This window comes from Epinephelus fuscoguttatus, linkage group LG14 (genome assembly GCF_011397635.1).
Source record: "Epinephelus fuscoguttatus linkage group LG14, E.fuscoguttatus.final_Chr_v1".
In the NCBI taxonomy this organism is placed as follows: Eukaryota; Metazoa; Chordata; class Actinopteri; order Perciformes; family Serranidae; genus Epinephelus; species Epinephelus fuscoguttatus.
In genome coordinates, this window is record NC_064765.1 from 24,528,303 (window position 1) to 24,555,646 (window position 27,344).

Genomic DNA, 27,344 nt, shown 5'->3' on the forward strand with positions numbered 1-27,344 from the left:
ATGGATGGATGGATGGATAGATAACCCTTACCACAGTACCACAGTATACTGTAACAACATACATTAACAGGGTAAACTCAATCCCAAAATATAATGGTGAACAGTAAATAAGGTTGCAAAAGCAGTTCCACAACCCCGCTTAACTATCCACCAAATTTCATTGAACTCTCATACCATGTATCTCTGCACGTTTGTATGTGTGTATATATGTATTTTTTTTCTGAAACTGTTTTCCCCTTTCTATCTTACATTTTTTCTGTCTGTAATCTAAGTTATTGCGACTGTCAAATTCAACAAAATGTAATTCACAAAAATAAAGATATACCAGAAAATACATCTAGACTGAAAACATAACGTCCTTGGCCAAGATTGATGATTGATGATTCAAGGAAACTCCTGTTCTAAAATTAAACAGAACAGTGGTATAATAGTGATGCACACTTTGACCACTAGGTGTCTCTGTTTCGTAAGAAATGGCACCACCTCGGGCCTCTAAACAGCAGGTACTTTCACACACACTTATCGCTCTGAGAATGCAGCAAAACACTAATGTAAGCCAGGGAAACACTGGAAACTGTTTCGACTGTTAAATTAAATTAATGTCGGCTAAGCTTCGCCCCCACTCTCCTCGCTGCACAGACTTAAATCGATCACATGGCCTACCTGCAAGCTGCAGCTGCACTGACTCAAACTGTGGGCTGTGATAAACACTGAGAAACCAATCAGGCAGCAGTGAGCCGGCGCTGAGTTTATCTATTGGACCAAACCCGTGTCAATCACAGCAGACAAGCCCTGTGAAGCAGCGGTGAGCAGTGGCTGGCTGCAGTGCCAGAGATGTGAAGAATTATTTGCCATGCCACTGATTCGGGTAAGTAACTGTTTATATTTGACAAAGTGTTGCTGTGCTTTCACCTGCTGCAGGTGCAGTTTACTATAACGTACTTTCAGCTTCTAATTCAATATATGACATTGACCTGACGCTGTTATGATGCTAATGCGGAGTTTTGTGCATTAAATATTAATTGACAATAAATGCAAGTGCATATTTTTGGATGTTACTTGCAGCTGGCAGCTGTAAAGCCTGCAGGAGAGTGTAAATAGGGCTGCCATCTTAACACTGACAACTGCACTCGGGCTTGTTGCAAGGTGACAGTAACCCACGGGATTATGTTATGATGTAAACAGTTCAGAGAGGTTGCCAAATGTTGAGGGAATCCATTGAAGCACATGTGAAAAATGTGCGCCTGTTTTGCTTGTAAACGTCTCAAACGGCTGCCGTAGCATTGGCCTCTGCGTGTGTCGTCACCTTGTGTGACACTCTCAGGTTTTATGCGGCAGCAGCTTGTGAAATGTTGATGAAATGCGTTTTAGAGATGCTACATGTACTCATACAACAATGCCGAAGGAGGGGATGAGGATAGGATGGGGTTAGGGAGGTATAATAGAGTCATTGTCTTGTTTAATGTCTGCAGTGTTGGATCTTATTTAGTTTTTAATTAGCAAATTGGTTTGACAGTGAAATATGGAGGGCCCATTGTTGGGAAAGGAGTAAACTAGCTCTGCAGTAGCACCCAAACTGTGAGAGAATGTCTATGTTGAAAATGTAAAGATTGTATTTTATGTAAAGTTTTAACTGGCATCAGAAGTGCATTAAAGTCACTAGTAGGATTAACATGTTATTGGACATGTCTGCAGATTTACAGCTGTGTGCGTCTTTCTCTCTGACAGTATCTGGACAGGCCAGGTGATGAATAGCCACAGACCCTCCTCTACAATCCGAGCCCACTCACTCCATCTGGGGGCCAACCACTTCCAGAGCGCTTGAGTGATTACCATGGCACCCATCATGGAGGGCACACACACCGTGTTGCTCCTGTATGCACCCATCCGTGAGCTGAGCAACATCAGCCTGTATTTCCCCAAGAGGCGGGCCCCGAGCTTCAAATACAAGAGCCGCACCCCTCATTCAGGAAGGGCCGGTAATGACCATGACCGGGGAAAGGAGGATCTCGCGGCGTCCGAACAAAGGGGCCAGTCTTCATGCTCCTCAGGCGAACTCCTCATCTCCCAGCAGGCAACAAAGGAGGCAGTTGCAGAGCTCTGCTGGCTGGCGGCGGAGCACCACCAGTTCCTGGCGGATCTCTTATCGCTGTGCAGAGATTGTGCCGTCAAAGTCAGGATGGGTAACCAGGATGGGAAACTCCAGGATTACATGGAGGGTCAGGAGGTTCATCTTGGGGGTCAGGTTCTCAGCAGCAGCAACAACATTTCTCTCACGGTATCTCCAGAGCAGAAGACAGCTAAGAGCAAGAAGCTGAAGAAGCTGGAGGGCAAGAAGTTTGACAGTGCTGAGGAGTTCCTGCACAGCAAGATGAAGGAGAAAGTTACATCTGTTCAGCATCCTGGTTCCACATCTTCAGCCTCAGTAACGCAGCAGATCCCAGGTGTTCCAGCCTCAGGCCATCTTACTGACAGCCCAGCCACTGGCTCTTTTGTCAGCGCAGTCAGTAACCCCATCCTGCCCATGGAGGAACCCTTCCAGATCTCTCGTGAGGGTTGGGACTTCATGGAGGACAACCGGACGTATGACCCTGACATGGATTTCTGCAGTGACTTCTCAGAGTATGACGGTGAGCTGGGTTATGACTCGTCATACTGCAACCTGATGGAGGGTCTGACCAGACGGGAAAGCGGGAGCAACCTTCGACCACTGAAGAGGTCGGATTCCTTGGGTGAGACGTTATCTGACAATTCGTCAACGGTCAAGTATAGTGAACTCAACCAGAGTCACAAAGGGGTGAGGGTGGTGGCCAAAGTGCAGGATGTGGAAGGGAGGGTGCAACATGTCAGCCATACAAGCCCAGGGTTGCATCCAGGGACTAGCAGCTGCCAGCAGCAGTACGGAGAGTGGAGAGGACCAAACAGAGACCACCTGCTGGGAGTCAACAAAGAAAAGACAGGTAACAGGCTTTCTGAGGGACTACGCTTGCCCCTATCCCATACCACCCAACCTAACCCCCCAGGCAAATCCCACACAAAGAGCCCCTCTTCCCCATCTCTCGCCGGGGTCTTCAACACATCCTTCCCTGCCTCCAACAGTCTCCAGAGCATGTCCCCGATCCTGTCCCCTCTGTCCTCCAAGCAGGCAAGCCCGCAGCTCAACCACCGCATTGTTCTGCTCTCAGATAAGGACATAGACCACGAACGAGACAGCTCCAGCAACACGGACGAGCCCAAAATCTTCACCGAGGTCATCGACAAGAATGGGAACAAGCGCACTGTCACCCGTCTGGATCTGAACCTCAGCAGGCGGCCCAGCAACTGCAAGTGGAACTCCTCCAGCAACTCCACAACAACAGGTGAGCCATTAGAAATCACACCGCACTGATTCATGTTCAGACTCCCTGCCTTGATGTGAATGTCGACACAAGAGCTTTTATCATCTTAGTGGAATGAAGCGTTTGTCAGAATGTGCCCTTCATCTGGCTTTGCTGCTGCTGGATTTCAAAGAACAGAACAAGAAAAGGATGCCTTGAGAGAGAGTCAAGTGTGTGAGTGTGTGTGTTTGAGGTTGTTCTTGAAATGCTGCAACAATTACTCTGCAGCATTTTACCTGACAAAGGGAGTTTGACTTTGTCACTTTGTCCATTATCTAACAAACTGGTAAGCCTAATAAATTAGCACTGCTTTCCAAAATGTCTCTGCTAGTCCTGTTCGTCTCCTGTCCTGGCTAAGACGTGTGACCACAAATTAAAAACTACCCAGCAGAGTCGAACAAGGGGCAAGCAGGGCCTGAGAATGCTCTCGCTGATGATCCGTTTTAACTCTCTCAGCGCCGCCGGGAAGGCAGAGATTAGTGGGAGTGTCTCAGATCAAAGGCTCAAAGTTGACATGGGGTTCGACCTGACCGGGGTTCTCGTGAGCGTGGTGTTAACTGAAGCATTGCCAATTTGGACTTTGAGGGATCCTCTGTCCCGCCCCTAAACCCACATCCTCTCTAGTTCACAGGAAACTGACAAAGGATCAGGGACCCAGCGGGCACAGGGGTTACACAGAAAGGGATTAGAGTTTCCTTATTTGCAGAACTCATTTACTCTTTCCGTAATATGGACCACTGTATCTTCTACTTGTGTTTAACAGTTTTAAACACAGGAGGCCTTAGCATTGTTGCATTAGCTACCTCTGTAACGTGGCTCATCATCCCTTTCAGTCAGTGTGACACAATCTTTGCTTTACTCTGCAGCAGCAGCTGCAAACAGATGGCCTTACATTGATTATGTAATTTACTAATAGAGACCGTGGATAACTGTTGTACATTATTCTGTCAGTGTAGACAGTTTGACCCTTAATTCAAGAGCTATGCTGCATTTTTAAGGAAGCTCCAGAGTATTGGAGCTGTTCATCACAGGCCAGCACTAGCTCAAACGATACAGCCTGCGATGCTCAGCTCAGCAGCAGGCGGAGGGAGGAGGAGAGCTGAGCTGTGCAGAGTTAAGCTAACTGGTGGTTGGGGCTTTACTCATGTGGAGATGATATGGATCAATGCCCACTGAAATGATGCTGTCCTGGTGTGTCCTCACCTGGGTATTCTCACACAAATGCTACTATTAGTATTTATGCACACACATAACCCACACGTGTGGAGTCAGACCACACCCCTTTTTTTATTAAATTCTATGTTCTCACAAGTGTAAAAAAAAAAAAAAAATGATATGAGCACTGTTTTTTAATTTCCTGAGCATTGGTTTTGGCAAATATCAAAGTCCCCATCTCACTCCATGATTTTATAACCCGTAACCTGTGTGTGTGAGACTCTGACAGAGCATGATACACCTCCATTGTTGCCGACTTCATGTCAGCAAAATGCTTCATGCTGCAAACTCCTCACACTGAAGGCTTAAACCTCCTATCTTGAAAAAGATCCCTCTGTCTTTTTGCTGCATCTTAGCTGTTTACCAGCTCGGCCTCGTGCTGCTCGATAATTGAATACACTTCAGATGTTAACACAGATAAACGAACATCACAGGGTCCGGCCAGCAGGGCTAAGTGGGTCAGTGTGAAGGCTGGCCCTTCATGGTTTGCAAATGTCCAACTAATTATGATCGGGGCTCTTTAATCTGTGCTCTCTTATTGAAGCTCTGTGCTTATTAATGAGTGCGATTATGCAGACGGGAATGGCAATTTAAAAGTAATAAATTCTCTTGTTTGCTTCATGTGCTAATGCTCGAGCACTGCAGTGTGTGGAACAGGAAACCCTGTGCATTTGCGAAAGATGTGCGTGTGGTTGTTATATGTGCGTTTGAACAGCATCTGTTAGTTTCTCTGTACTGTATGTTGCTTGTTTTATTATACTTAACAGCTTTTTAACATTTTAAAGCTGCACAAGAAACTTAAAGAGGACCTTGAATGCTCATTTTCAAGTTCATACCTATGTTTAATGTTTCTACTAAAACACATTTACATGTTTTAATGCTCAAAAAACACTTTATTTTTTCTCAAACTGTCTGTGCTGGAACGCCTGCATTCGCTCTCTGTCTGTAATGCTCCATTTAGCGCCTGTGTCTTTAAGTTACTCTCCCATAAAAAGTCCAGTCTGCTCTGATTGGTCAGCATGTTCAGGTCTTCTGTTTCTCAGTGTCTCTGCTGTGTCATAGAGCCTGTTTAGACCTGGTATTAACGTGACATTTGGGTGATACAATCACAAGTGGACAGCACTGAAGTCTAACCCCCCAGGCAAGTCTAAACGACCACTAAGACACATTGTGATCCCATCACTCAAACCACTTGCTGAGATGGTCTGGGAACCACTTGACCACATATTTTTTGTAGTGTAAACACTGATGTGTCCTGATGCGAGGACTGCGTCATTGGTGCAGGACTTGGTGGTTGTTTTGGTGACAGTGTGCTAAAAGCTCTCTAACATATCCATTTTATGCTGAGTTGGACGAAATGTTGTGTGACCATGCATTGTTTTGCCCTGTAGGAAGAGACGTGTTGAATTCTGCTTACAGTGATATCTCTGGTTGTACTGACACAACCTCTAAGGTGGCTAGCGAGCATGCTACAGAGCAGCTGGAGACACATGATTCAGGTGCGAAAAGCAATGTGTCTTGGCTCACCAGGGTGCCCTCCACTGGGATTTGTCCATTGGGTTTTGAATTATTGCAGAGAATGAGCTCTGTGGCAAACAAAAGTTTATGATGCTTGCTTGTTAGCAACCACCTTTTTAAACACCTAAAAGCTTACACGTTCACAAGTGGAGTATTTACTGACCTAATTTATGGTGGAGAACAAACCACTAAAGTCTCTTAAACTTGTGTTAATCACAGACCTTAATTCAGGCATCTAACCAAAAACCCACTGGCTTTTGAGATGAGGGATCCAGGAGCACTAAGATGTAACCCATTTTCAGGTATTAGGACTCATTTCTGCACCAATCTACTGCAGCCAGTCAACATTAACAGAGAATAGTGTGACTTTTAACCATCAGATCATACTTGAGCCGGAGTCTGATCTGACGACAGGGAGAAAAATAACATCGGCAACCAAGATTACAAGTGTCCCTGCTGTTAGCATGTAGCTTTACGTGGCAGTATGGGCAACATTTTCAGTACCATTCCTGGAGCAGATGACCACTAGCTTTATCTGTGTGCTGCTAAGTGCTGAGCAGGTAGTCTACAGTGGGTTTTAAGAGCTTTTATATTTGCCTGCGGCTAGAAATGATGCAGAGAGCGGTGAGACTGAACCAAAACAGTAAAGCTGTGGGCCAGAAAACCAAAACAATTTGCTAAAAGACGCTTTAAAGCCCTTCAAAGAGTATCTGTGGGTTCTTCACTAAAAGCAGCCTTTTTTCACATTACACTGAGCCACTATCGTTATAAGAGTATTGATTATAGCTGCTTTAAAACAATCAGCCATTAGTGTCGCTGTCTGTGTCTTTTTTATCCCCCCGTCCCTCCCTCCGTCCCCTACTTATTTTATTGTCTAACATATGGCAGGCAACACCATAATCAGATTACACAATACGTTCCTGCAAGGTCATATGAAACTGATCATCGCATCCCACTCTCCCTGCTAGCTGTCATCCACCACAAAGTGCACTGCCATTCAGCATTGTTCCACCCAGTGAAAACAACAGCCAGCTCTATTCAGATAATGAAGTGGATTCTGCCAAAACAGGCTAAGAGAGCTTCTCTCTCAGTCTGTCTCACAGTGTTGCTCTGCAGAGAAACAGGGCACAAAGGTCTTTCTCATATGATGTGTAACTTGTTTTCTTTAATAAATGACTGCTACACTACCACCTCGGCAAATGTTAGCTATGCTCTGTCTCATGCAGGAGAGGCTTCTCCGTAATGTCCCACTATTTTAAACATGCAGTGGACTGGAGTGCACATAACCAGATTTCCTGTCTCCCAGTCATTGCCCTGCCAGGCCCAATGAAGGCACCCTTCCTTCTTCCTCAGTTCTGTGTATCCCATCAGCCTCCAGAACCACATTTCAAATGAGTAATGATGTCTGTGTGAGCAACGTGTCATGCTACATTGCTGCTCTGGCCCTCAGAGCTACGCAGCACTCATCCTGGAGTTTCCACTTGTGGCTACCCCTCACATGGACCTTAGCACCGACGGCCAGACCAGTCAGTCAATCAGCCAGCCTGACAGCCGTGCACGGCCGACGAGCCTGCTGTGACGGCCGCAAAAGAAACAGGGTGATTTATAAATCCTGCATTTTTCATGATTTATGTAAAAGTCTATGATCCTTCTTGCTGGCTGAAAGTGATGGAGGGGGGTGGAGGCTGCCAGATGCACTCAGCATGCCACATGGCCCAGTTCTTTTACTTTGAATGATGAGGTTATAGATTTTTAGCGGATAAAATAGGGCAGAGTGGGCAAAGCTGTTTCTCTAATAAGAACGAAAATCTGTAGCGTGAGAGGCGTGTTAATTTGGAAAAGCTCCGTTTATAGATATGCATATCGATGTTCCTCCTTTTTCTTGTTTGCAGTAGTCGCTTATTGATATCAAAGAAATCACTCATTGGTGCTTTCACTTCTAGTGATTTCATGTCTGCTCTGTTGTGTTCAGTAACAGCCTCTGCTAAGCTTCCTCCGACCACTGGATGAGTGATGACCAGCCGACAGAGTGAGAGGTGGATTCATCACCCCTGACAACACCCACCTGTCAGGATCAGACACAAGATGGCCTCTGAGCCGCGCCGAACACAGATACTTTATTGTTAAAATCACAATGCTCACGGTAGCACGGAAACACCCACGCCGTCTGACAGCGGCTCACTCACAAGCTGTGATTTTCACTGTCAAATTACTGCACTGTCAGTCCACACCTGCAGGTCTGCTACAAGCAAACACCTGTATGTATGTACATGTCTATTAAAGTGTCTTTGCTGAAGTGTATTCAGTGGTATGCTGTTGCCTGTATGACAGACCCAATCCCATCTGCACCCTGTGTCCCCTTAGATATGGACACTGTGGCTCAGTCTCAGCTTTTAGAGCAGCAGGGGGGAGATTAAATAGCAACAAACTCACAGTTGTCCCCAGGGACAGTGAACTTAAGCCCTGCATGTGTGTGTGTCTGTGTGTGTGTGTGTGTGTGTGTGTGTGTAAGAGTGTGGTGCCTTCATATCCTAATGCATCTAAGAGTTGCTTCTCATCTGTTTACTGTCGTTACATTCCAGTGTGGCGCATTGCTTCACTTTGCCTTATTCCTGTAAGTGACAGTAGAGCTTCACTGCAGTGTGTGTGACTACAGGGAGCGATGCATGCATTGTTTTCTGCCTGTCCAGATGGGGGCAGTGTGGGCCACCTTACACTTTGGTGACTGATTGGCAGACATGCGCAACATCAAGACTGTTTAAGTTATGTTTTGGGAGTCACGAAGTAACATAGCAAACATATTTCAGAAGGCGTTCATTGTTTACCTGTTTCATTTAATTAATAGTTAAGTTAGAATTGTGGGGAGAGCTGTTTCTGATCACTTGTTTCCTTCCTTGGCCTGGTCCCGGCTTAACTCCGCATTTGGAAGTCTCCCAACTTACAGTCAGCAGTTCCCACTGCAGGGCCATGCAGCGCAGCATTATCATAATGAAAAGTTATTAATCTAATCCTTTTTTTCCCCCGCTGTCCAAGTCCTAGATAACTGGAGGGACTGCAGGCATTGCTGCTGTCTCATAATGACTGATTGTGGTGGAGTACTGAAGCTGAATTTCAATGCTTCCATTTTTTAATGAAGCCCCCCCAGTTAGTTCTGTGTGTGTGGGCTCATAACTGAATTTAAAGCACTTGGCTGAGACTCACGACACTGGGGGACTTCCGAGGCTGCTGTGTGGCAGTACAGTAATACTGTACGTCCTCTTCAAGGATACATCACAAAGGGAAGTTATTGGATATGTTAGCAGCATATCGAACAGTAAGCGATCTGATTTTTCTCAGTTTGCAGCTCATAATTCTGCCCAAGCGGGTCAAGGCGTTGTCTTACAGCTGGAGGAAATTGAGGTCAACAAGCTTCAAGATCAGCCCCCCTCCCCCTCTACTTCCTTTTCTTCTTACTCATTCTTTCACCTCACTGCGCTATATCTTCCAAGTCGCACTTTTCCACCATTTTTCTTGCATGTCTGACTCTTTTGAGGCAGTAAATGCTTACATCAAGGCAAGATATATCATGTTTTTGTGCGCGTGAGAAGAATGTGAAATTGCATTGCTGCTCCTGCGCCCTGAGTGCCTTCTGTGTGAGGCGCTGGCCTGGTTTCTGAAGTTAATATCATGTGACTTGTGCAGGGCGTAGCGCATGGGGACGGTTCTGCAGGTTGGGGCTGTGTCTGCAGCGTGTCACTGAGCAGTAAATATTAAAGGCCAGGTGCTCTGAAATGCACAGAATGGATCCAAACTCCAGCACACTGCAGCAAAGACACCACAGAGGGAGAGATTATATTTAAATTTTAAAATGTAGTGTTTTCTAAGCAGTGCTTATCATCACAGCTCACACACCACTCTCTGTGTGACTGCCTGGTCAGGAGAGGGCAGTCTTTTCCAATCTAAATTAAGGTTAAGCGCTGTATTGTCACTCCTTAGGGGCCTTTGGATGGCAAACGCTCACACAGACTCCACACACCCACGCAGCTGACCTTATTGTAGCACAGTGGTAGTGCTGAGCAAGACTGTGGCTCTTACAGTGGACATGTCTTGAATGCAAATCAATGCTAGGATCTTTTTTTTTTTGTTAGGCCAGTGCTCTGCAGCCATTTTTCCTTATTGGATCATTCAAGCTTTCTGCTGGTGTTGACGATGGGAACAGAGCTGGCTAAGTGCTGATAAAAATAGCCGTGTGCCCTGAAGCCTGCATTGGTCTCTCTTGCTTGATGCTAAAAGATCCTGATGCCTGCTTGCTAACTGGTCCCACTCTTGTTCCCCGTGCAGGTTACGCAGCCTCAGTCAGTGCTGCTCGTTCAGCCTCATCAGCAATGATCACACTTATTATTCTGCTGTGTGTTTCCATGCTATGCTCCCTTGCTCAACACAGAGTGCTAATTACCCTGTGGTGGTGTGTTTGTTTGTTTTTGTATAGAGGATTCCCTCTTGCGTCAGGATGACATTTGGATGCTGGATGGCGATGACCCTCAGGAGCCTCTTTCTCGTGTTCCACGCCCAGATCACCTGGACTTCCTACGCATCACGCCACCTGAGGATGACATCATGGGGGACACACCCTACTGTCCCAAGCTGGAATGCACGGTGAGGGCCCTCAAGCAGGACAAACAGTAGTCTCAGTAAACAGATATCTGCGACGGGACAAGATTTTAGCATCGGAAGCGTTCTGGTTACTGTTTCTAGTCTGTTGTCCGAGTAGTATTGATGTATCACATTTCAGCAGGCTTTGGTTGCGTGAAGGTAAACAGTCCATGTGGAGAGCAAAAGAGGAGGAACACATCTAGGAGCCCATCAGCAACTGTCTGACGACTATTTAGCTTTATATTAGCTTTACTGAACTGGTCGTAGATGTTTTCTGTCAACGTCAGGTCCATTCTTGTGTCCGAAGTTGCTAATCAGACTGTAAACAATGAGTGGTGCACAGTAGAAGAAGTCTTGGCCTGGATATCATTATCTGGATATCCACTGGCTACACCGTGACTCTTGAAGGATTGGCTGTTGCCCCCGGAGGCCATCGCTAGACCGAAAGCCAATGGGTTCCAAAATTGCACAAACACTTACATTCGCAATTAGTTGACAAGTCAATTAAACGTTGCTACCCTTGCTAGTAGGCACCAGAAATACAAGTCGATTAAACTTAATATTAAAGTTACTAGTGTGTTAAGCCATTGCATTTACTCAATGAAAATGCCATTGTTATAATGAGGCAAGTTTCCTAAAGATTTACTCTCCTAAAGAATATTATTTGTAATAAATGTTATTTATTAGCTTTTATTTAGGGAGCTGTTGTCATGATATGTAGGATGATGTACAGTGTTCATATTGCATGGTTCAAAGTTTCAAACATTTTAGCAGTAACTGAAAAATGTGACAGTTAGGGGTGGAAAAAATCGATACAGCAAAGCATCGCGATATTTTGGTGTGGCAGTATCGTATGGTATCGTAATCCTATTGTAAGCATCTGAGGAAGAGCCCTTTGGCTCGAAACATCATGCTGAAATAAATCCTCAGTCTATTGGAGCTTCTTGGTGTGCGGACATTAGCTGTGTTTCCATCCAAAAGTGATTCGAATCATTGGGAAATGCACATTAAAAGAAATTCGAATCCTGTGTGTTTCCATTAAATGTACGGACTTTGGTGAAAACTACGAACTCACACAAGTTTTCTGCAGAACCAGAAACAAAACAAGTCTCGCATTCTTCTTCTACGTTTTCTGGGGGTTGGCAACCAGCTTGTAAATGCATTACCGCCTTCCCGACCCGGAGTGTGGATATCACCATGGAGAGAGGTGCGCTACGTCAGATTTAATTCGAACATAACTGTTTCCATCCCCTGTTTTGCGAATCAACATTTTTTCGAATCAACCAAAAACCAGCTAAAGCGAGCGTATCTTAGTTTGTGTGAATCAGGGGATTTTAATTTGAATTTTGGTGTTTCCATCATAATTTTCCAATGCAGTACTTTTAGCTGCACATCTAAACAGGCTGATGGAAACATGGCTATTTTTTCTCGTTACTCGAAATATCGTATTGTCACACAGTGCCAAGTATCGTTTTTTTTTATTAAATAAATTATGAATATGACAAATACAAATTAAATTGCTTTTTTAGTCCACTGCATACATTTTGCTGCAGATAAAATGATTGAAGTGACTTATTAGAAAAAACAGATGTTGACAAAGTTTACAGTTGAAAAAAGGTAATAAATCGCAATATATTTTATCGTAATACTCACTAATCGCAACATTATTAAAATCACAATAATATTGTATCATATCTTAAGTATCATGATAATATCATATCGTGGAGCCTCTGATGATTCCCACCCCTACTAACGATTTCAGATGGCTCTTATAATATGCACAATATTTTTTCAGACAGTGTGTACCCGTAAAGTCTAAACTGTTAAATCTAACTGTTTTCTCAGTGTTTTCAGGGTGTTGAGGGAAATTAGTTGTGAGGAACATCCCTAGTAATGTGTATTTTCACACCCAGAGTAGTGTACCGTAACATTCTTTTTTCCCTCCCCTTGTGGGACTTGTGGGTATTTCTCTCCAATCGGGCATTCAACCACCTGATCATGAATTCTTAGAAATGGATTAACAGGTCATGGATTCTAATCTGTCGACTGGGGTCCTGAGCCAAAACCGACTGAGATCACTCCACTCAAACCTCTTTCGTTTAGAGCAAAGACAGGAAAAGCTCTCCCTCTCTTTGAGCATTTCCAGAACATTTTTTCAACCTTGCTGTGAAAGCTGTGGGCTGTTAGCAGTAATTAGAGTGATTTGTCTTTGTTATTGAGAAGAAGTTGCAACAGGATCTTTTGCTTGCCACAGTGCATGCCCCTGATGTAACCCTGTGGTGCAGTATGTGTGTCTTCTAAAAAAGGCCTGCAGCAAACAACGCATAGTTTGTTTCCAGTTGTTTGTAGGTTTTAATGTGTAGTACAGTTACAGAAGCACCTAACTGAACTTAATCTATCTGAGAATGATGTAGAAAGCAATTTCCATCTCTACGTCTGTCCAGATTCCAACATGCTGTCTGGCACAGGCGTTCATTCCTATTGCAGATGAGGCAGATTATCTGGGTGTGGCTTTAGGCGGGTAGTGTATCGACGCAAGCCACACATTGTTCTCCCAAGAAGACACAATAACTGCCCTGACTGTGAGCATGATCAGTTAACATACCAGCTCAAAGGCCGTGCTGTACAGAATTAGACTCTCTGTATTGTTGTGAAAGTGACAGCTACCTCACATACTTCAGTGTCACCGTCATCTATTTTCATGTCATTACAAAGACACACACCTCTGTTGGGCGTGTTGTATTCTCAGTGTGTTGTAACAGCTGAACACACACATGGAGGGTTGTGACAGCAGACAGGTTTTTAGATGTGTGGTGTTTGCATGATCCGCAACTTGCAAATGAATGATTTCACCTCTATTTTGAGCTCATGTGTGTCAGATCTGTGTTCACATCAGTGGTGACTCATACAACCTCTGGTGGGGGATTTACTGTGTGTGTATACAACATCACTGCTCTTACATAACCTAATTCCTCAGTCACAGAAGCCCCCTTCCTATATGTGGGTTTCTTTAGATGAGAAAAAATAATCACCTATCTTAGGAAAATGCAATCACTGCACGACTTCAGTTTTTATTTGTAACACATTTCCAATGTTAAATTATAGCAGTGGCAAAGAAATACATGTTTGGAAACACTTTTACAATATTTCCATCATTCATGCAGTTCTCCTGCTGGGTTCATTACCTCCATTCACTATTTTGAATCTTGAAAAATGTCACTTCCTCCTATTTGTCTTCCACTTGTGTTTCCTGTAGCATCATGATTAATTATTAGCCCTGGTCCTGTGTCAGGGAGACAATGGCATTTGAAAATGGTCAGTGTAGGGCAGTCATAAAACTGGATTAAAAACGTTTGAAAAGCAGCCTGTAGAAATGTGCCCTTTGCTCCAGCTTAGATCGTGCTCAATCAGGCAGTGTGAAGGAATGCATTCATGGACGCTGACCTTTGGTTTCTAAGGGCAACCACAGTCTGAAGAATGTTGTGTTTCACTCACTACTTTCTTGACATTTATTCAAAAATCAATAGGTATAGGCATCAAAGGTTAGAGCAAGTTAAATGAAGGATAAGTTAAAACAGACACTGTTCTTCTGTTATATTTTGTCATAACAAACTGTTAAGCTTTCCCACACTGACTGTACTGCCTGTTGCTAGCTTGTCAGGCTAAGCTAATGTTAGCTTGCTTAAACTTTTCTTCTGTAAACAAAAAAGTGTCCTCAAAACTAAATTTCCAGTTTGTCAGTGCTCAGTATATAGTGACTTAAGGTAAGTGAATTTGAATGTATTTGTTCTCTAACTGTTCTGTGTTGGTGTTCATGAGCTGCTAATTATACATGTTAGCCTCTTAGCATGTTAGCTTGAGCTGGATAAGGCCAGACTCACTAATCACCTCATTTTAAGCCCTGTATTGCAGTAGCTCACCGCTGGTGCAGTGCTGGGCTAATGGACCTGTGCAGCTCTCCACCTGACCACAGACTGACACAGACTGACTCCCACTCTGTGTTTACTCTCTTACCTCGGTAAGTGAGCAGAGGTAATCAGACACCTGCGGAGCCAGGCTCTGCAGGTCTCCTCCCAGGAAGGGAGGAACCTGAAGGGAGGCGTCACCAGACTGGGTCGACCAGTGAGACACATTTTCTTTCCCCAACCTGAGGGTTTTTTTCTCACACAACAGCACACAGGGCTTTCCTGTAAACTGGGAGACAAGTTACAGAAGGAAGAGACAAACTGTTCAGCCATGGACTCTAGACTGTGTACCGGCACATAGAGGACCCACAACTTTATGGATTGTACCGCACAACTTGTCAGAATAATTGGGAATGCTTTTGTGAAAGGCAGGTGAACTCTGCTCTCCCAGGGAGATTACAGCAAGACATGCTTCCAGCCACTGAACAGCTTGACTTCACTTGCAGCGTCATGGGAATCTTGTTCACACAGAGGAGGCTGAACTGGACAACATACAGTCAGTAGTAGACTTTATACGACAGTATGAACGTCTGCTACGTGGAGCCTGTTTTGCATGTCACTTAACAGGAATACAGGATAGTGTTGTTGTAATTCGCGCCCTCCTGGACAAGGTAAGAGGAGCCTGGGAGATTTGTCCATACAAAGGCCTTTTGTTCCCAGCCAACGGCAGAAGTGGAATAGGAGCAGCTTGGATAACTGGAGGTGGGGATATTTGTGACATTTTCAATGAACACTTTGGTAGTGCTGCTACCTGTTTCGTATCTGACTCTTTGCTCTTAGTCAGAGCGACACTTGGAGTAAAAAATGGACAGTGCCAGTAATAACGCAGATGGACCGGGGAAGCAGCCCACTGGTTCAATCCTGAACGTCTTTGGCAGCTTCTTTGGCCGAGATAGAGCCGCCCCTTCAGACGTGGAGTCGGCAGTACTGATGTCTTACAAGGAGCTGTCACATGAGGAGAATCCTCTTCCTGACGTTGGTGAGGCTACTGACAATGAGAACAAGCTCAAACAAAGGGAAGACATGCATCAGGATAAAGGGACAGCTTCCCGTGATGCAGGGCAGAGGGCTGAATCACAAGTTGAAAAAGCAGCTGGAGCCTCGGTTGACCATGATCTGGTCCGAGTTACTAGAGTAGAAACGTATATTGACAATGAGGAAAACGAGGAGGAGAAGGCGGCCCGCAGCAGCACTAGTCTGTTGGAGATGCTTGCCAAGTCCAGGGAGCCTGCCCTACCTAAGGAAGACAATAATACAAAGGAGCATGGTGATGGAGAAGAGAAAAAAGATGCCAGTGAGACAGAGGCGAAGTACCAAGTGCCTGTGTTTAGAACACACAAACTTAAAGAGAGATCCCCCATAGAGGCTATTTTATATTCAGACAGATTTGCCAAAAGAACTAATCATAAGAAAATGCTGATCTCTCCAGTTTCCAACGAAGGAGATGGCAGCAGTTCCAAGGAGAGCACCACCACTTTGTCTTCAGACGTAGAAACATCTAGTACAGGAGAGAAGAGTAAAGACAATGTGGGAACAGATGAGAGTGAAGAGTTTACCGGTATAGATTGTTCTCTGCCTGTTCCTTCCATCATCTCTGGACACAATGCTTTGGAGGCATCAAGTCATGATGCTGCTACAGCCTCACCTTCAAAGGAGGACGTAGATAGTGCACTAAAGGATAAGACAAGTGAGCAAAGATCTAAGGTTGATAAGGGGACCGAGGAGCCTCAATCCAGCAAGGTGTCCTCCTCTGTTCCCTCGAGCCCTAAAACTCCTGAAATTTCAGTCCAGTCATCCTCCAGTCCAAAGGAGCAGTCAGACTCTGCTGGTAGAAAAAATATAAGAAAATCGCTGTCATCTGCACCTGAAGAATCCCCAGGTGACATCCAACCAAGTGCCAGCCCTGTCTCAAAGCACACAACTCCTGCAAAGACTCCAGAACCAAAAACACCACCTCCAGCTTCATCTGTTTCCCCCTCTTCTACTTCCTCCACCTCCTCCCCATCGAGGGGCACACCGCTGTCTTCGCCCCCTTCCTTCCAGATGCCAGCTCTCTTCAGTGGGTTGCGGGTGCTGAAGAAAGGAGCAGTGGGGGAAGAGAGGGAGACTGTGTCAGAGATCAAACAGAGGGAGAAGGATGCTGACCTGGCTCTGCTCAGCCTGAAGAAGACAGTCAACAAAGCCAAGCTCTTCCCTGAGCAGAAGGCAACCACTCCAGTTAAAAAACACGCAGAGCCTAAACCCGTTGGAGAAACTAAAAGCAATGTTATGGGACAACTCAGTCAACTGCTCAACCTAGACAACCAAGATGAGACCAAAAAGTCAGATGATGCTGATCCTCAACACAGCAGAAAAGACTCTGAGAATGGAGAAAAAGTTCCAGGCCCAGAAACCCCTACAACCACACCAGAGAAAAAGAAAACCTCAGACCTGGCCTATGAAACCTTTAGGAACATCTTCGGCCCCAAAACTGTCAAAAAGGAAAAAACTGAAGAGGTGGATCTGGAGGCAGTGAAGAAGAGAATCAAGAATGACAAGGAAAATCTGAGGTCTGTTTTTGAGAGAACCTCCAGATCCCCCAGCAAGGAAATCAACAGTCCCACAGAGGCTACTGTATGAACTATTTTCATCTTTCTTTCTAGAAATCTAAGTTGCACATGTAGTTTGCCAAAGACAGGAAACTGATGAGGCAAATTGGTGCTGTTTCATTGCATTGTCAGACTGACGTTTTTGCACGTATTGTCTCCCCACAGACGGAGGTCACGTCCCCTACAGACAGCGAGGACAGGACCCCAGGGCGTCTTCAGGCTGTGTGGCCCCCACCCAAACCTAAAGATGAGGAAGAGAAGGTGGGGCTCAAATACACCGAGGCAGGTAAGAACCACAAGCTTGTTGCTTTAGACACTGTTGTCTGTCCTCACACTGGGTAAGGGCTGTTGCAGCTATAGTATTTACACCATTGTATTTATGAATGGATCTCTTGAAAGAAAAGTAGATCCACCACAACCTTTAAGCACTCACACTTTAAAGCTCTGTGACAAGTCATGCAGAGCTACCTAAGTATCATCAGCAGGGTGTAATACATCCTTTAAATCCATGTAAGAACACAGTGAGTCTGTGTCTGCACCTTAATGCCGCTGTTTGCGTGGTTGCTGTTTCGTGGCACCACAGGCTCGCATGTGTGGGTGTCAGAGGTAAAAAAAAAAACATTTAATGGAATCAAGTATACTCTGGGCAGCACGCCATGTTTGGCCCACCTCGTACTCTAAAGGTGTAATGACACACAGATAGGTTAAAAGCACACACACGGCTGCGGATGGGCTGATTGAATTACAAAGTATAAAGCTTTCCTTTCATGTTCTGGGTACAGTGAATTGTGTTGAGCTAAAAACGTACAGTGCAGTGCAACAGCTGTTGGGTGTTGTGCGTGGTGCGGCGTCATCCCTGAGAATAGATTAGGACTAGCAAATGTGGATTATTCTGGTGATTGTGCTCCATGATCAGGGTTTGCTCTTGTGTAAGAGAATAGTGTGTGGAACTTCAGAAGCAGAGCAAAAGTCAAAACTGTGCACCATATAGATAAACCAACACATGCATTCACAACATATGCATTCTTTCTAACACTACTTCACCACACATACGGTGCTAGGTAAGACCACTATTTGATTAGTGCAAATAATTGACTGTTAAGTAGAGCTACAGTAGTTTATAGATCAGCTGATCTGTAATCACTGGCTCAGGTTAATCATTGCTGCAGTACAATGTTACTCATGCCAGCAGAGTGTGGGTCTATTGATAGTCTATGCTAATGCATCAGTCCCAAACAGAAGCATGTGATCTTCTTTTAAGTCTAAAGGCCAAAACACACCGGAGGCGTCATATGACGGCGGCGTCATTGACGCAAGTCAAGTGCCGCCCCCAACACACACAAAAAGCGTCACACTGCGGGGCGTCAACCGGATTTCTATTGCACACTCCAGTCCGCTAGGTGGCGGTACTGGTTGCCAACCACTTTTTCAAGGGCGGCGACGCTGGAAAAATAGGACAATAGCGTAAAGTGCCGCAGCACGGCACGTCGACGTGCGTCAAGCCACCGCCGGTGTGGGTTTGTAAATAGAAAATAATGGGGGCGGCTGTTTTGATGCGCGTCGTACGGCGCCGGTGTGTTTTGGCCTTTAAAGGAATATTTCATCCACAAAATCATCATTTGTGTATCAATTATTTACCCTGTGATACCTTGAATTCATGAATAATTTTCTCACATGCCTCCATGGTGAACGAAGAATCCAAAAACAGTATTTCATGAACACATGCTTTTTACACATACTTCCATTAACAAAATGGAAAAAGTTTTAATTATCAAAATAAAACATTTGTTCAACCAACAATAGCCCTTCCGATTTTATTCCTTAAAGGGTCATTCTGATTAATAATGATATGAAGTCTGTAATACCCCGATACAGTGACGCCACAATATTTTCTGAGACAGTTATTGTACCGTGAAAATCATACTGTTGCAACCCTACTCACAAATTCAGGGTAACACATGGTGAGTAAATGATATACAAACGGTCATTTTGTGGGTTTTGTTTTATAAATCGAAGTGAAGACTCAAAACTGTACAAATGAGCTCCAACGTCAACAGCCTAGTCTTCAAATAAAATGAAGTGAAAGCTTGACAGCAGATGACAGACATCTTTATGAGGATGAGACATTCAGGTGTACACTGTGTAACCTAACCTTGTAGTTTAGGATACAGATGTTATACAAAGGATATGGCATAGTAGACATTTTCTGACAAAGTGACTAAATACTACTGTAACATCATGGACATAAATCATGTTGTGGGTGATCTTATCACTTCATTGCTTTCATCTTAATATTAGAGCCAAGACATCAGCTTTTTCTTTTGTTTTTGTGTTTTGACCTGACAAGATGTTTTGTTTTGCCTTCCATTTGAGCCAGCAGTATGATTTAAAACCTGTTGGTTGAGTTGTCAATGCGGCCCTTTTAAAGTGAAAGTGACCCACCCTTCTGTAGAATCTTACCACTTAACACAAGTGCATCTCGTTGGTATGCCTCAGCTCTTGCAGGTTAGCGTGATAATGATTTACCTTACCAGTCTATTAGCAAGTAGCTCAACAAACATAATTCTAACCCTCTGAGTAAAAAACCACAGGCAATCAGCTGTGATTACTCTATTGAATTAAGCACACACGCCAGTGTTTATTTAATAAATCAAAGTGAATTTGTCGTCATGCAAGTGTCCTTGTTCGGCCTCCTTTCAGAGCACCAGGCTGCCCTCTTGCAGCTGAAGAGAGAGTGCAAGGAAGATCTGGAGAGGATGCATGTAAGTGATCATATGACTTTAGCAGACATGTTATAACACTGACTGAAAAGGTATTACACACTGGAGAAAACTTGCCCAGACACCTTTATTAGGGCCAGCAAGTTGAAGGAAGTAAAGTGAGGAAGCTCACACGAACAATGTTGATCAGAAACAACTAGCATTTGGGATTTGTGAAGTAAGGTTTAGCAGAATGTTTGTGCCAATAATTGCTGTGTGTGAGACATACACAAACAGCACATTTAGGCAAATTTATAAAGTACTTAATATGTTGAAGGATCTTCAGTCGTCTGACAGAGCAGTTGACTCTCCTGAACACAAGATGGCACTAAGTAAGCATGAAATATTCAAGTGCTGCAGCCGGACTGGTGTTTAACAGCAGGAGAAGCTTTAACATGTTACAAGTTTGGAAGTTGCTCAGAGCTGTGTGTATAAAATGTCTTTTGAGGGTAAATTGTTAGTGAACCTGTTCATTAAATATTGTTTGGTTTTTGTACATTCAAGGTCCATATACATAGGTTACAAAATAAAAATGAAATAAAATAAAAATAAATCAAACTCAAATTTCTGCCAGTAGCAGTTGTAGTGTGTTATAATTAAGATATACTGTATATGGAATTTGGCTGCAATCTTCAAGTACACAAACAACAAATTGATCAGACCAGAGTATGAACATTTAATGAGTAAACCATTAAAAACATAAAACCTTTAAATTACCAAACTGTTTTTAATAATGGCTTAATGTCCTGATGTGACTCTAGTGACATATGATATAATATAATATGAAAAATGCCTTTAAAAGAGACCAGAATTTCATTTATTATGTATAATAATATGTCTTCCAAACACAAAGAGCTCTGTAATGGACATCCCCTTTGTCTCCAATATGACTGCTCACTCCGAATCCGTTTTAAATGATGGCTCATTCCTCAAAAGGCAAAGTTTGGAGCAGTGTTTCACAGGTGTTTTTTGTCTGTCGAGAGCAATCATGAGCCACACTTATCATATACCCTTGGAAAAACTGAAAGAACATAGCTGCGGCCGTGTTACACAATTTGTACCACTGATAAATTGCTTTATGGACTGTTTCCTCACAGAGTCTGACCTCAGTATTGGTTTCTCAGCCTGTCTGCTTAAAGCCTTTAATTTGACATCGACCTTTTAGAGGACCGATGCTGACACCGAGAAACATGTACCGCAGTCAGCCCACAAGAAAGGCTAGGAACGTGCCTAATGCTATTTCTGAACTGACATGAGCTAATAAGGAACATGTGTAGGATTTATGGCAAAACAATTTCCTCTCTGTATCAAATCAATACTTCGCTTTGGTGGGATTGTTTTTCATTGTTCGAAATGTCAGATGAAAACTAGACCAGATTGTCGCTGTGAGAGTTGGATATTAACCTCCGATTGAAGATAAATTTAGGGGAGAAAAAAATAACATTATTGTTATTTTCAACCAAGAATCACGTTCAAGTGGACCCCTTGGATGAATAATTAAACACTTACACCAAGTTCATTCAAGGAGACATATTGCCAGTCACCTAATATGATCTTATTTTATTATATGATGAGAACAGACGGAAGTTCTGATATTCTGCATTTGTTTTGATTCTGGCTGCTCTGTCTTACAGTCCGACTTTGAGCTTCAGATCTTCCAAGTGCGGGGTGAGCACGCTGTCGCAATATCACACCTGGAAGATGTCATCGCTAAGTTGCAAAGAGACAAGGGGTATACTACAGGTCAGGAGCGCGAGGTCCGCCATGTTGCTGTGTCTACGGCAGATGACCTGACACCTAAGACCTATCGCACCGTGAGCATCCAAACAGACAGGGAGACCTTCATCAAGAGCCCTGAGGGCGACAGTGGCGGGCTCACTCAAAGCCCCAACCAGAACGTGCCGAAAAAACTAAACCTGGACTCTATCGGACTAAATCTGAAAGCTGGAACGGCCCCAGGGCCTCCTGGACCACCCCCGCCGCCGCCGCCACCTCCTCCCCCTCTCCCACCAGGCCTCTCAGGACCACCACCTCCACCTCCTCCCCCTCCTCCCCCTTTGCCAGGCAACACTGGTGCGCCACCACCACCCCCTCCACCACCACCCCCACCCCCACTCCCTGGAGGTGGTCCGCCACCCCCACCACCTCCCCCTCCCCCACCTGGTCTACCTGGAGCTGGTCCACCTCCTCCTCCCCCTCCTCCAGGCGGTGGCCCGCCACCTCCTCCCCCTATGGGGGGATTCAGTTTCGGCCCAAACGTGGAGAAGGCCCCACGGAAAAGTGCCGTTGAGCCGGCCTGTCCCATGAAGCCTCTGTACTGGACCAGGATACAGATCCAGGACACTAAGTATGTGGAAGTTTGCTTCAATTCACTCATATTGCTTTTTCAGGATAATTGATAACAACTTCGGTCTTGTTTTCAGTGTTTTAGCCGTTTCAGTTTGTAATAATAACGCAGAGATATCTGGGAATGCAGCAGCATTACTATGAAAAAGTCTGACTAGACAAGAAACACTCCAGATTTATTTAAAGTAGGAGGCAAGAAGAAGAATTACAGCCCAAACTGTCTGTTGTAAACATTCAACACACTTTACAGACTGACTTCCAACCATGGTTGTGTGCACACAATTTTCCTGTGCAGTGAGGGATTCTTGTCAACATTTCAGTGGTGCTCAAATTAATATTTGACCAATAACTAAAGACTGTTGGCTTTCTTATAACCTCTCTAATCATCTGAGCACTGATTTCTTGTCCCATTAAACTTAATGTAGAGATGTTGCCATGCTCCCAGATATAAGAAATTTTTATGGTGAGTATCATGTTATTATTGTGTAACTTGTAAAAATGATGGCCAAAACTATAAAAATAAGACCCAAAATGTAATAAACTGGAAATATCCGTTAAAGGGACAGTTCACCCCAAATCAAAAGTACATATTTATTCATACTTAGGGTGCTTTCAGACCTTAAGTTCGCTTGTTTTGGTCCGAATCAAGGACTAATTTTGTTACAAAGTTGCATGATTGCCTAGAGTTGGTTCATGTTCTCACGGGAGCGTTTACAAATGGACCAGATCAAATGCCTTGTGCGAGAAAGCTGCTCTTGATTGGTCAGAATTTCCATGCAGGAAAAATTCAGGAGGTAAACAACGCTGAAGAACACTGTACACAGTACACTTGACAGATAAATGTGACACTTTCTAATGTCACAATGGAGGGACAACAACGCAGGTTGATTTTAGCGCTGCTCATCGTGGACTATATTGCTGTCATTGTTCATTTTAGTCAAACCATACAGTTTGAAAACAACGCACGGCTCCAACTAGAAAACAATGTTTTGATGCATTGAATGTGCTGAATGTGCATATTAAAGCAGTACAGGAGGAGGCGCACGTTAATAGTCCTCCAGGACTGTAACATGCTCATGTTTAACCCAAACAATGTGTCATGTGACTGCAGTTGGTTCGGATTGAGGTCGGAACAAGTTCTCACCACAAACGAACCGCACCAGAGTTCATTTGTAACCAGACTGAAACCACCTCTTCAAGAAGGTCTCAGTCCGGTTGTTTTTTGTGTGCACCTGAGTGCGATTGCTGTGTTCACACCTGCCCAAATCAACCACACTTAGGGGGCAAACAAACTTGAGTTCAATTGAACAGGACCAAACAGGGCAGGTGTGAAAGCACCCTTAAACAGACCTTGTTGTGAGCATTTTCCTGTTGGAATTATTTTCTTTTTACCAAACTACACTCGCCAAATTTATCACCACACAGACGGAAGTGGGTATGTATTTATGGATGAGGAGGTCTTGCTTGTGACAGTGCAATGTTGTCCGCATCGGCTGAACTGTAACATTAGCTAGCTCAGTAGGTGTACACTTCCTTCCGTGCAGTGATATGGTTGGCGGGTGTAGATTAATTAAAAGAAAAAAGGTCTGTAGATTATTTTCAGTAACTGGGTCATGATTTCTAGAAAGAGGCATTGCTGTTGAGCTTTTCAAATGTATTTTTTTTGGCGCTTTGAGCAGCACAAACTAAGTACCGTCTGGTTCCATTACATTTGAGAGAAGGCAGACATCTCTACAGCTGATCTCTCCAACACTTGGCAGCTAGCACTAAAACAATCTAGATTGTAAAATAGCCCTACAGGTGAGAGGAAAAATATGTATTTTGATTTTAGGGTGAACTGTCCCTTTAAGCAGTCATCATGCAGAATTGTTACTAGCACACAAAACTCATATAATGGCTCCTTATACTTGGCATTTCTTTTCCCTGAACTAATTTAAACCTAAGGCTACAGGGAGCCCAATGCTAGCTAACCTCAGCTGATGTTTGTATTTATCCTTTATTAGCGTAATAATTGACTAAACAACCTCATTTTCATTTAAGATTTGGCAGATTACTGCAGCATGTCATCAGAGTGGCGTTTAGAGAGCCCTGGGAGATGACGGAGGGAAGTTGCAGGAGTGAGATAGTTATCCCAGCGCTAATGAATTTCTAGGCTTCATTGACCCTGCTCTAATGGGGTCTTAGTTTGGCCCTGAACACTCCTGTTCAGAGAGGTATCAAAGATATAGTTGGTGCACAATGCTGTGTCGTCCACTGGCCCTTTTGCGATACTGTGTAATTGTAAGTGGATTATTCAGCCCATTTACAGTGGCTGTGGTTGCTGCGTCTGAGTGCCAGGCTTCAAGCTTTATGGCCTTGTATTTCCATGGCTGGATTATTGGGGGGAACTGAGTTGTGGTTCGCACTCTTTCCCTCTGGTCCTGGCCCAGTGCTGGAGGACTGAGCGACTACACTACAGCATTTTCATGTCAGCTATAAATTTAACTGTAAAGGGCCACGTTAAGGGGCATTAAATGGGTCAGATGTTTAACTATAGTTGGATCAGCTGTGTGATCTCTGTTAATGGTGTGAGGTTCTGAGTTATGAGGGGGAACAGTGTAAGGTTTGAAATGACGCCAGGTGTTTAAATGCAAGCCGAAACGCAAAGTGTGGTTGGTGGCATGCTGGACAAAACTTTCTTGGGAAGCTGCGTAAAGAAAAGGGGAACAGAGCTTTAGGGGGGGAACTCAATTATAGCCATAATCCGGTCAATTAGAAAAGTTGTCTTGCATGGAAATATTTCTTGGGGTTTGGATGTAATTTTCTTTTCCAAGATAGTTTCCTGCACAGTTGGGTTCAGAGTCGGAGGCTGCTCGTTGGACTTATTTTCCTTAGTGTCTCGAAAAGGAGTGCAAAATCAAAGGCGGATTTTGGGACAGTATTATTATGTCTTCAACAGAAAACCTCTTGGCTGCCCCAGATGAATACTCTCACCACTGCAATGGGAGGCCAACTGCTTGCAGAAACTATTGGACTTACTCGACCCTGATTGAGTCACTGGCAGTGCAGTTGATTATGCTGGTATTAAAGCCATGATAAGCCCGCCAGCGCTGTTAGTGTGCTGCGTCCAGGTTCCCTTTCTCATAGGTAATTGGCCTCGACTTGGGGGGAATGACCTGCCAGTCTCATGAACTCACAGATGAGATGCTATGTCATTAAACAATGACCACCTGCAACCATGGACAGATTACTGCCTGGGCCTACTGTGCACAGGCCCAAGAACTTTAGGTTACTTTCGTAACCCCGGTTCTCAGAGTAACATAAGTGAGATGTCTCACTATGGGATACGCCTCCCATGCTTCTGAGGAATACGCAGGGAGGTGTATCCCATAGTGAGACATCGAAACACATGCTATGAATGAGAAACCAAACACTGACCAGGAAGACACTCAAAAAGACCACAAAGACATGCAAAGAAAATGCAAATAGACAAAATTAACAGCAAAAATGGGTAAAACAGACACAAAATAATCTCAAAGAGACAGAAAAAGGACTAGAAAGACATGCACAGGGTATCTGCAGGTTTCTAATGTTTGGTGAGGTTTGTGGGCCGTTACCTGCCACAAAGAGAAATGTGAATGGCTCGTTTCTCCTCTGACACGCCACATACCTGTGTGCCGCCACGGCTCAGCTGTCCAGGTACTACTGGGCAGTCATGACGCCAACGAAAGAGGAAAGTAGGCTACTGGACCTGGAGTCAGACTTCTCTGTCGCCGGTAAGCCATTATTTTGCGCCACGGAGCCACCGTAGGCTATTTGACCGCCGTATTCCTGTCTGTGACCCCCGTTCAACCCACAACCAGCAGGATTCGCCTTTCGTTTCTGCTGCTGGTTGAAATCTGTTCTTGCACAGCGTGCTGAATGATTTATTTTGCTGGTACAAAACTATTTTTAGTCGCAAATGCGAGTAAAATGCTCGCACATAGAGCTCTGTGGAAAACAAATCACTGCCGACAAGTAAAAAGAAATAATAACTTTCACTGTTCAAAGATACTCACACGTCTGGAAAACAAACCACTACAGCAGCATATTGAGTGCCAGGTGGCCAGCGTGCGCCGTTCAGCCCTTTTCACACAGAGCGCGCAAAAGACGTTACTGGACGGCGCATGGACACTCACAGAAAAGTGCCGCAAGAAAAAAAAAAAGAAAAGAAAGAAAGTCAGATTAAATATTCCTGCCGCAACAATTTTAAGACCTTTGAGTAATGAATTTAAGACCAATTTAAGACATTTCTAATGAATTTAAGACATTTTAGGCCTTAATTTTAGATACATGAATTTAAGACTTTTTAAGACTTTTCAAGGATCCGCGGATACCCTGATGCAAAACAACAAAAACAAGGCAAAACCACCACAAAGTCTGTGTCTTGCCCTGTGTTGAAGAGGTGGTGGGGCCTTTTATATACCTTTGCCCAGGGTCCGATTGTCTCATGATCCGCCCATGCCTGGGACGTGTGAAAAGATATAGGAAACCAGTACTCAGGCAGCATGTTATAGATGTCGTCGTTCCAGAATCTTTTTTTTTTTTTTTTTTTTTGTGCAGGGGGAGAGTGTAAATTTAATTTGTTAGTAAGCCATTTGATGTCTGTTTTATTAAGAGACTTAGAGAAGGAAAGCAGAGACAAATGTGATGGTAACAGCAACAGAGCGCCGAACTCCTGAACATCCTTTTGACTTCAGACACCTCTTGTTCTTATTTCTGCCTCTGTTTGTTTTTTCCGTGTTACTCAGCAACTTCTGAAACACAACACAATCGCCCCCCCTTGTTCTCGTGCATTCGCTGGAAATGATCCTTTATTACAGAAACAAGCTTGTCTTAAACTTTTTGTTATTTTTATCACCTAGCTCATAAACAGTGCTTTTTAAAGTTGAGATTGCAGAGATTCCTGCCAAGTTTTTGTGGGAC

At 44.2% G+C, this 27,344-nt stretch overlaps 1 protein-coding gene across 3 annotated transcripts in view; it reads left to right on the forward strand.

Annotated features, from left to right (window-relative positions):
- Positions 1-784: 784 nt before the first annotated feature.
- The window catches only part of LOC125900748 (formin-1-like), a 66,035-nt gene continuing 39,475 nt past the window's right edge, over positions 785-27,344 (forward strand). The window contains exons 1-6 of one of the 3 annotated variants that reach the window (XM_049595944.1): positions 785-868; positions 1,729-3,359; positions 10,579-10,745; positions 17,461-17,581; positions 19,996-20,057; positions 21,689-22,401. In XM_049595944.1, the coding sequence (XP_049451901.1) occupies positions 1,835-3,359; positions 10,579-10,745; positions 17,461-17,581; positions 19,996-20,057; positions 21,689-22,401 (2,588 nt within the window). In that variant the 5' untranslated portion in view covers positions 785-868; positions 1,729-1,834. Of the gene's footprint in view, positions 869-1,728; positions 3,360-10,578; positions 10,746-14,833; positions 17,321-17,460; positions 17,582-19,995; positions 20,058-21,688; positions 22,402-27,344 lie in introns of those variants that run through there. The other 2 variants (XM_049595942.1, XM_049595943.1) reach the window with 2 other exon arrangements.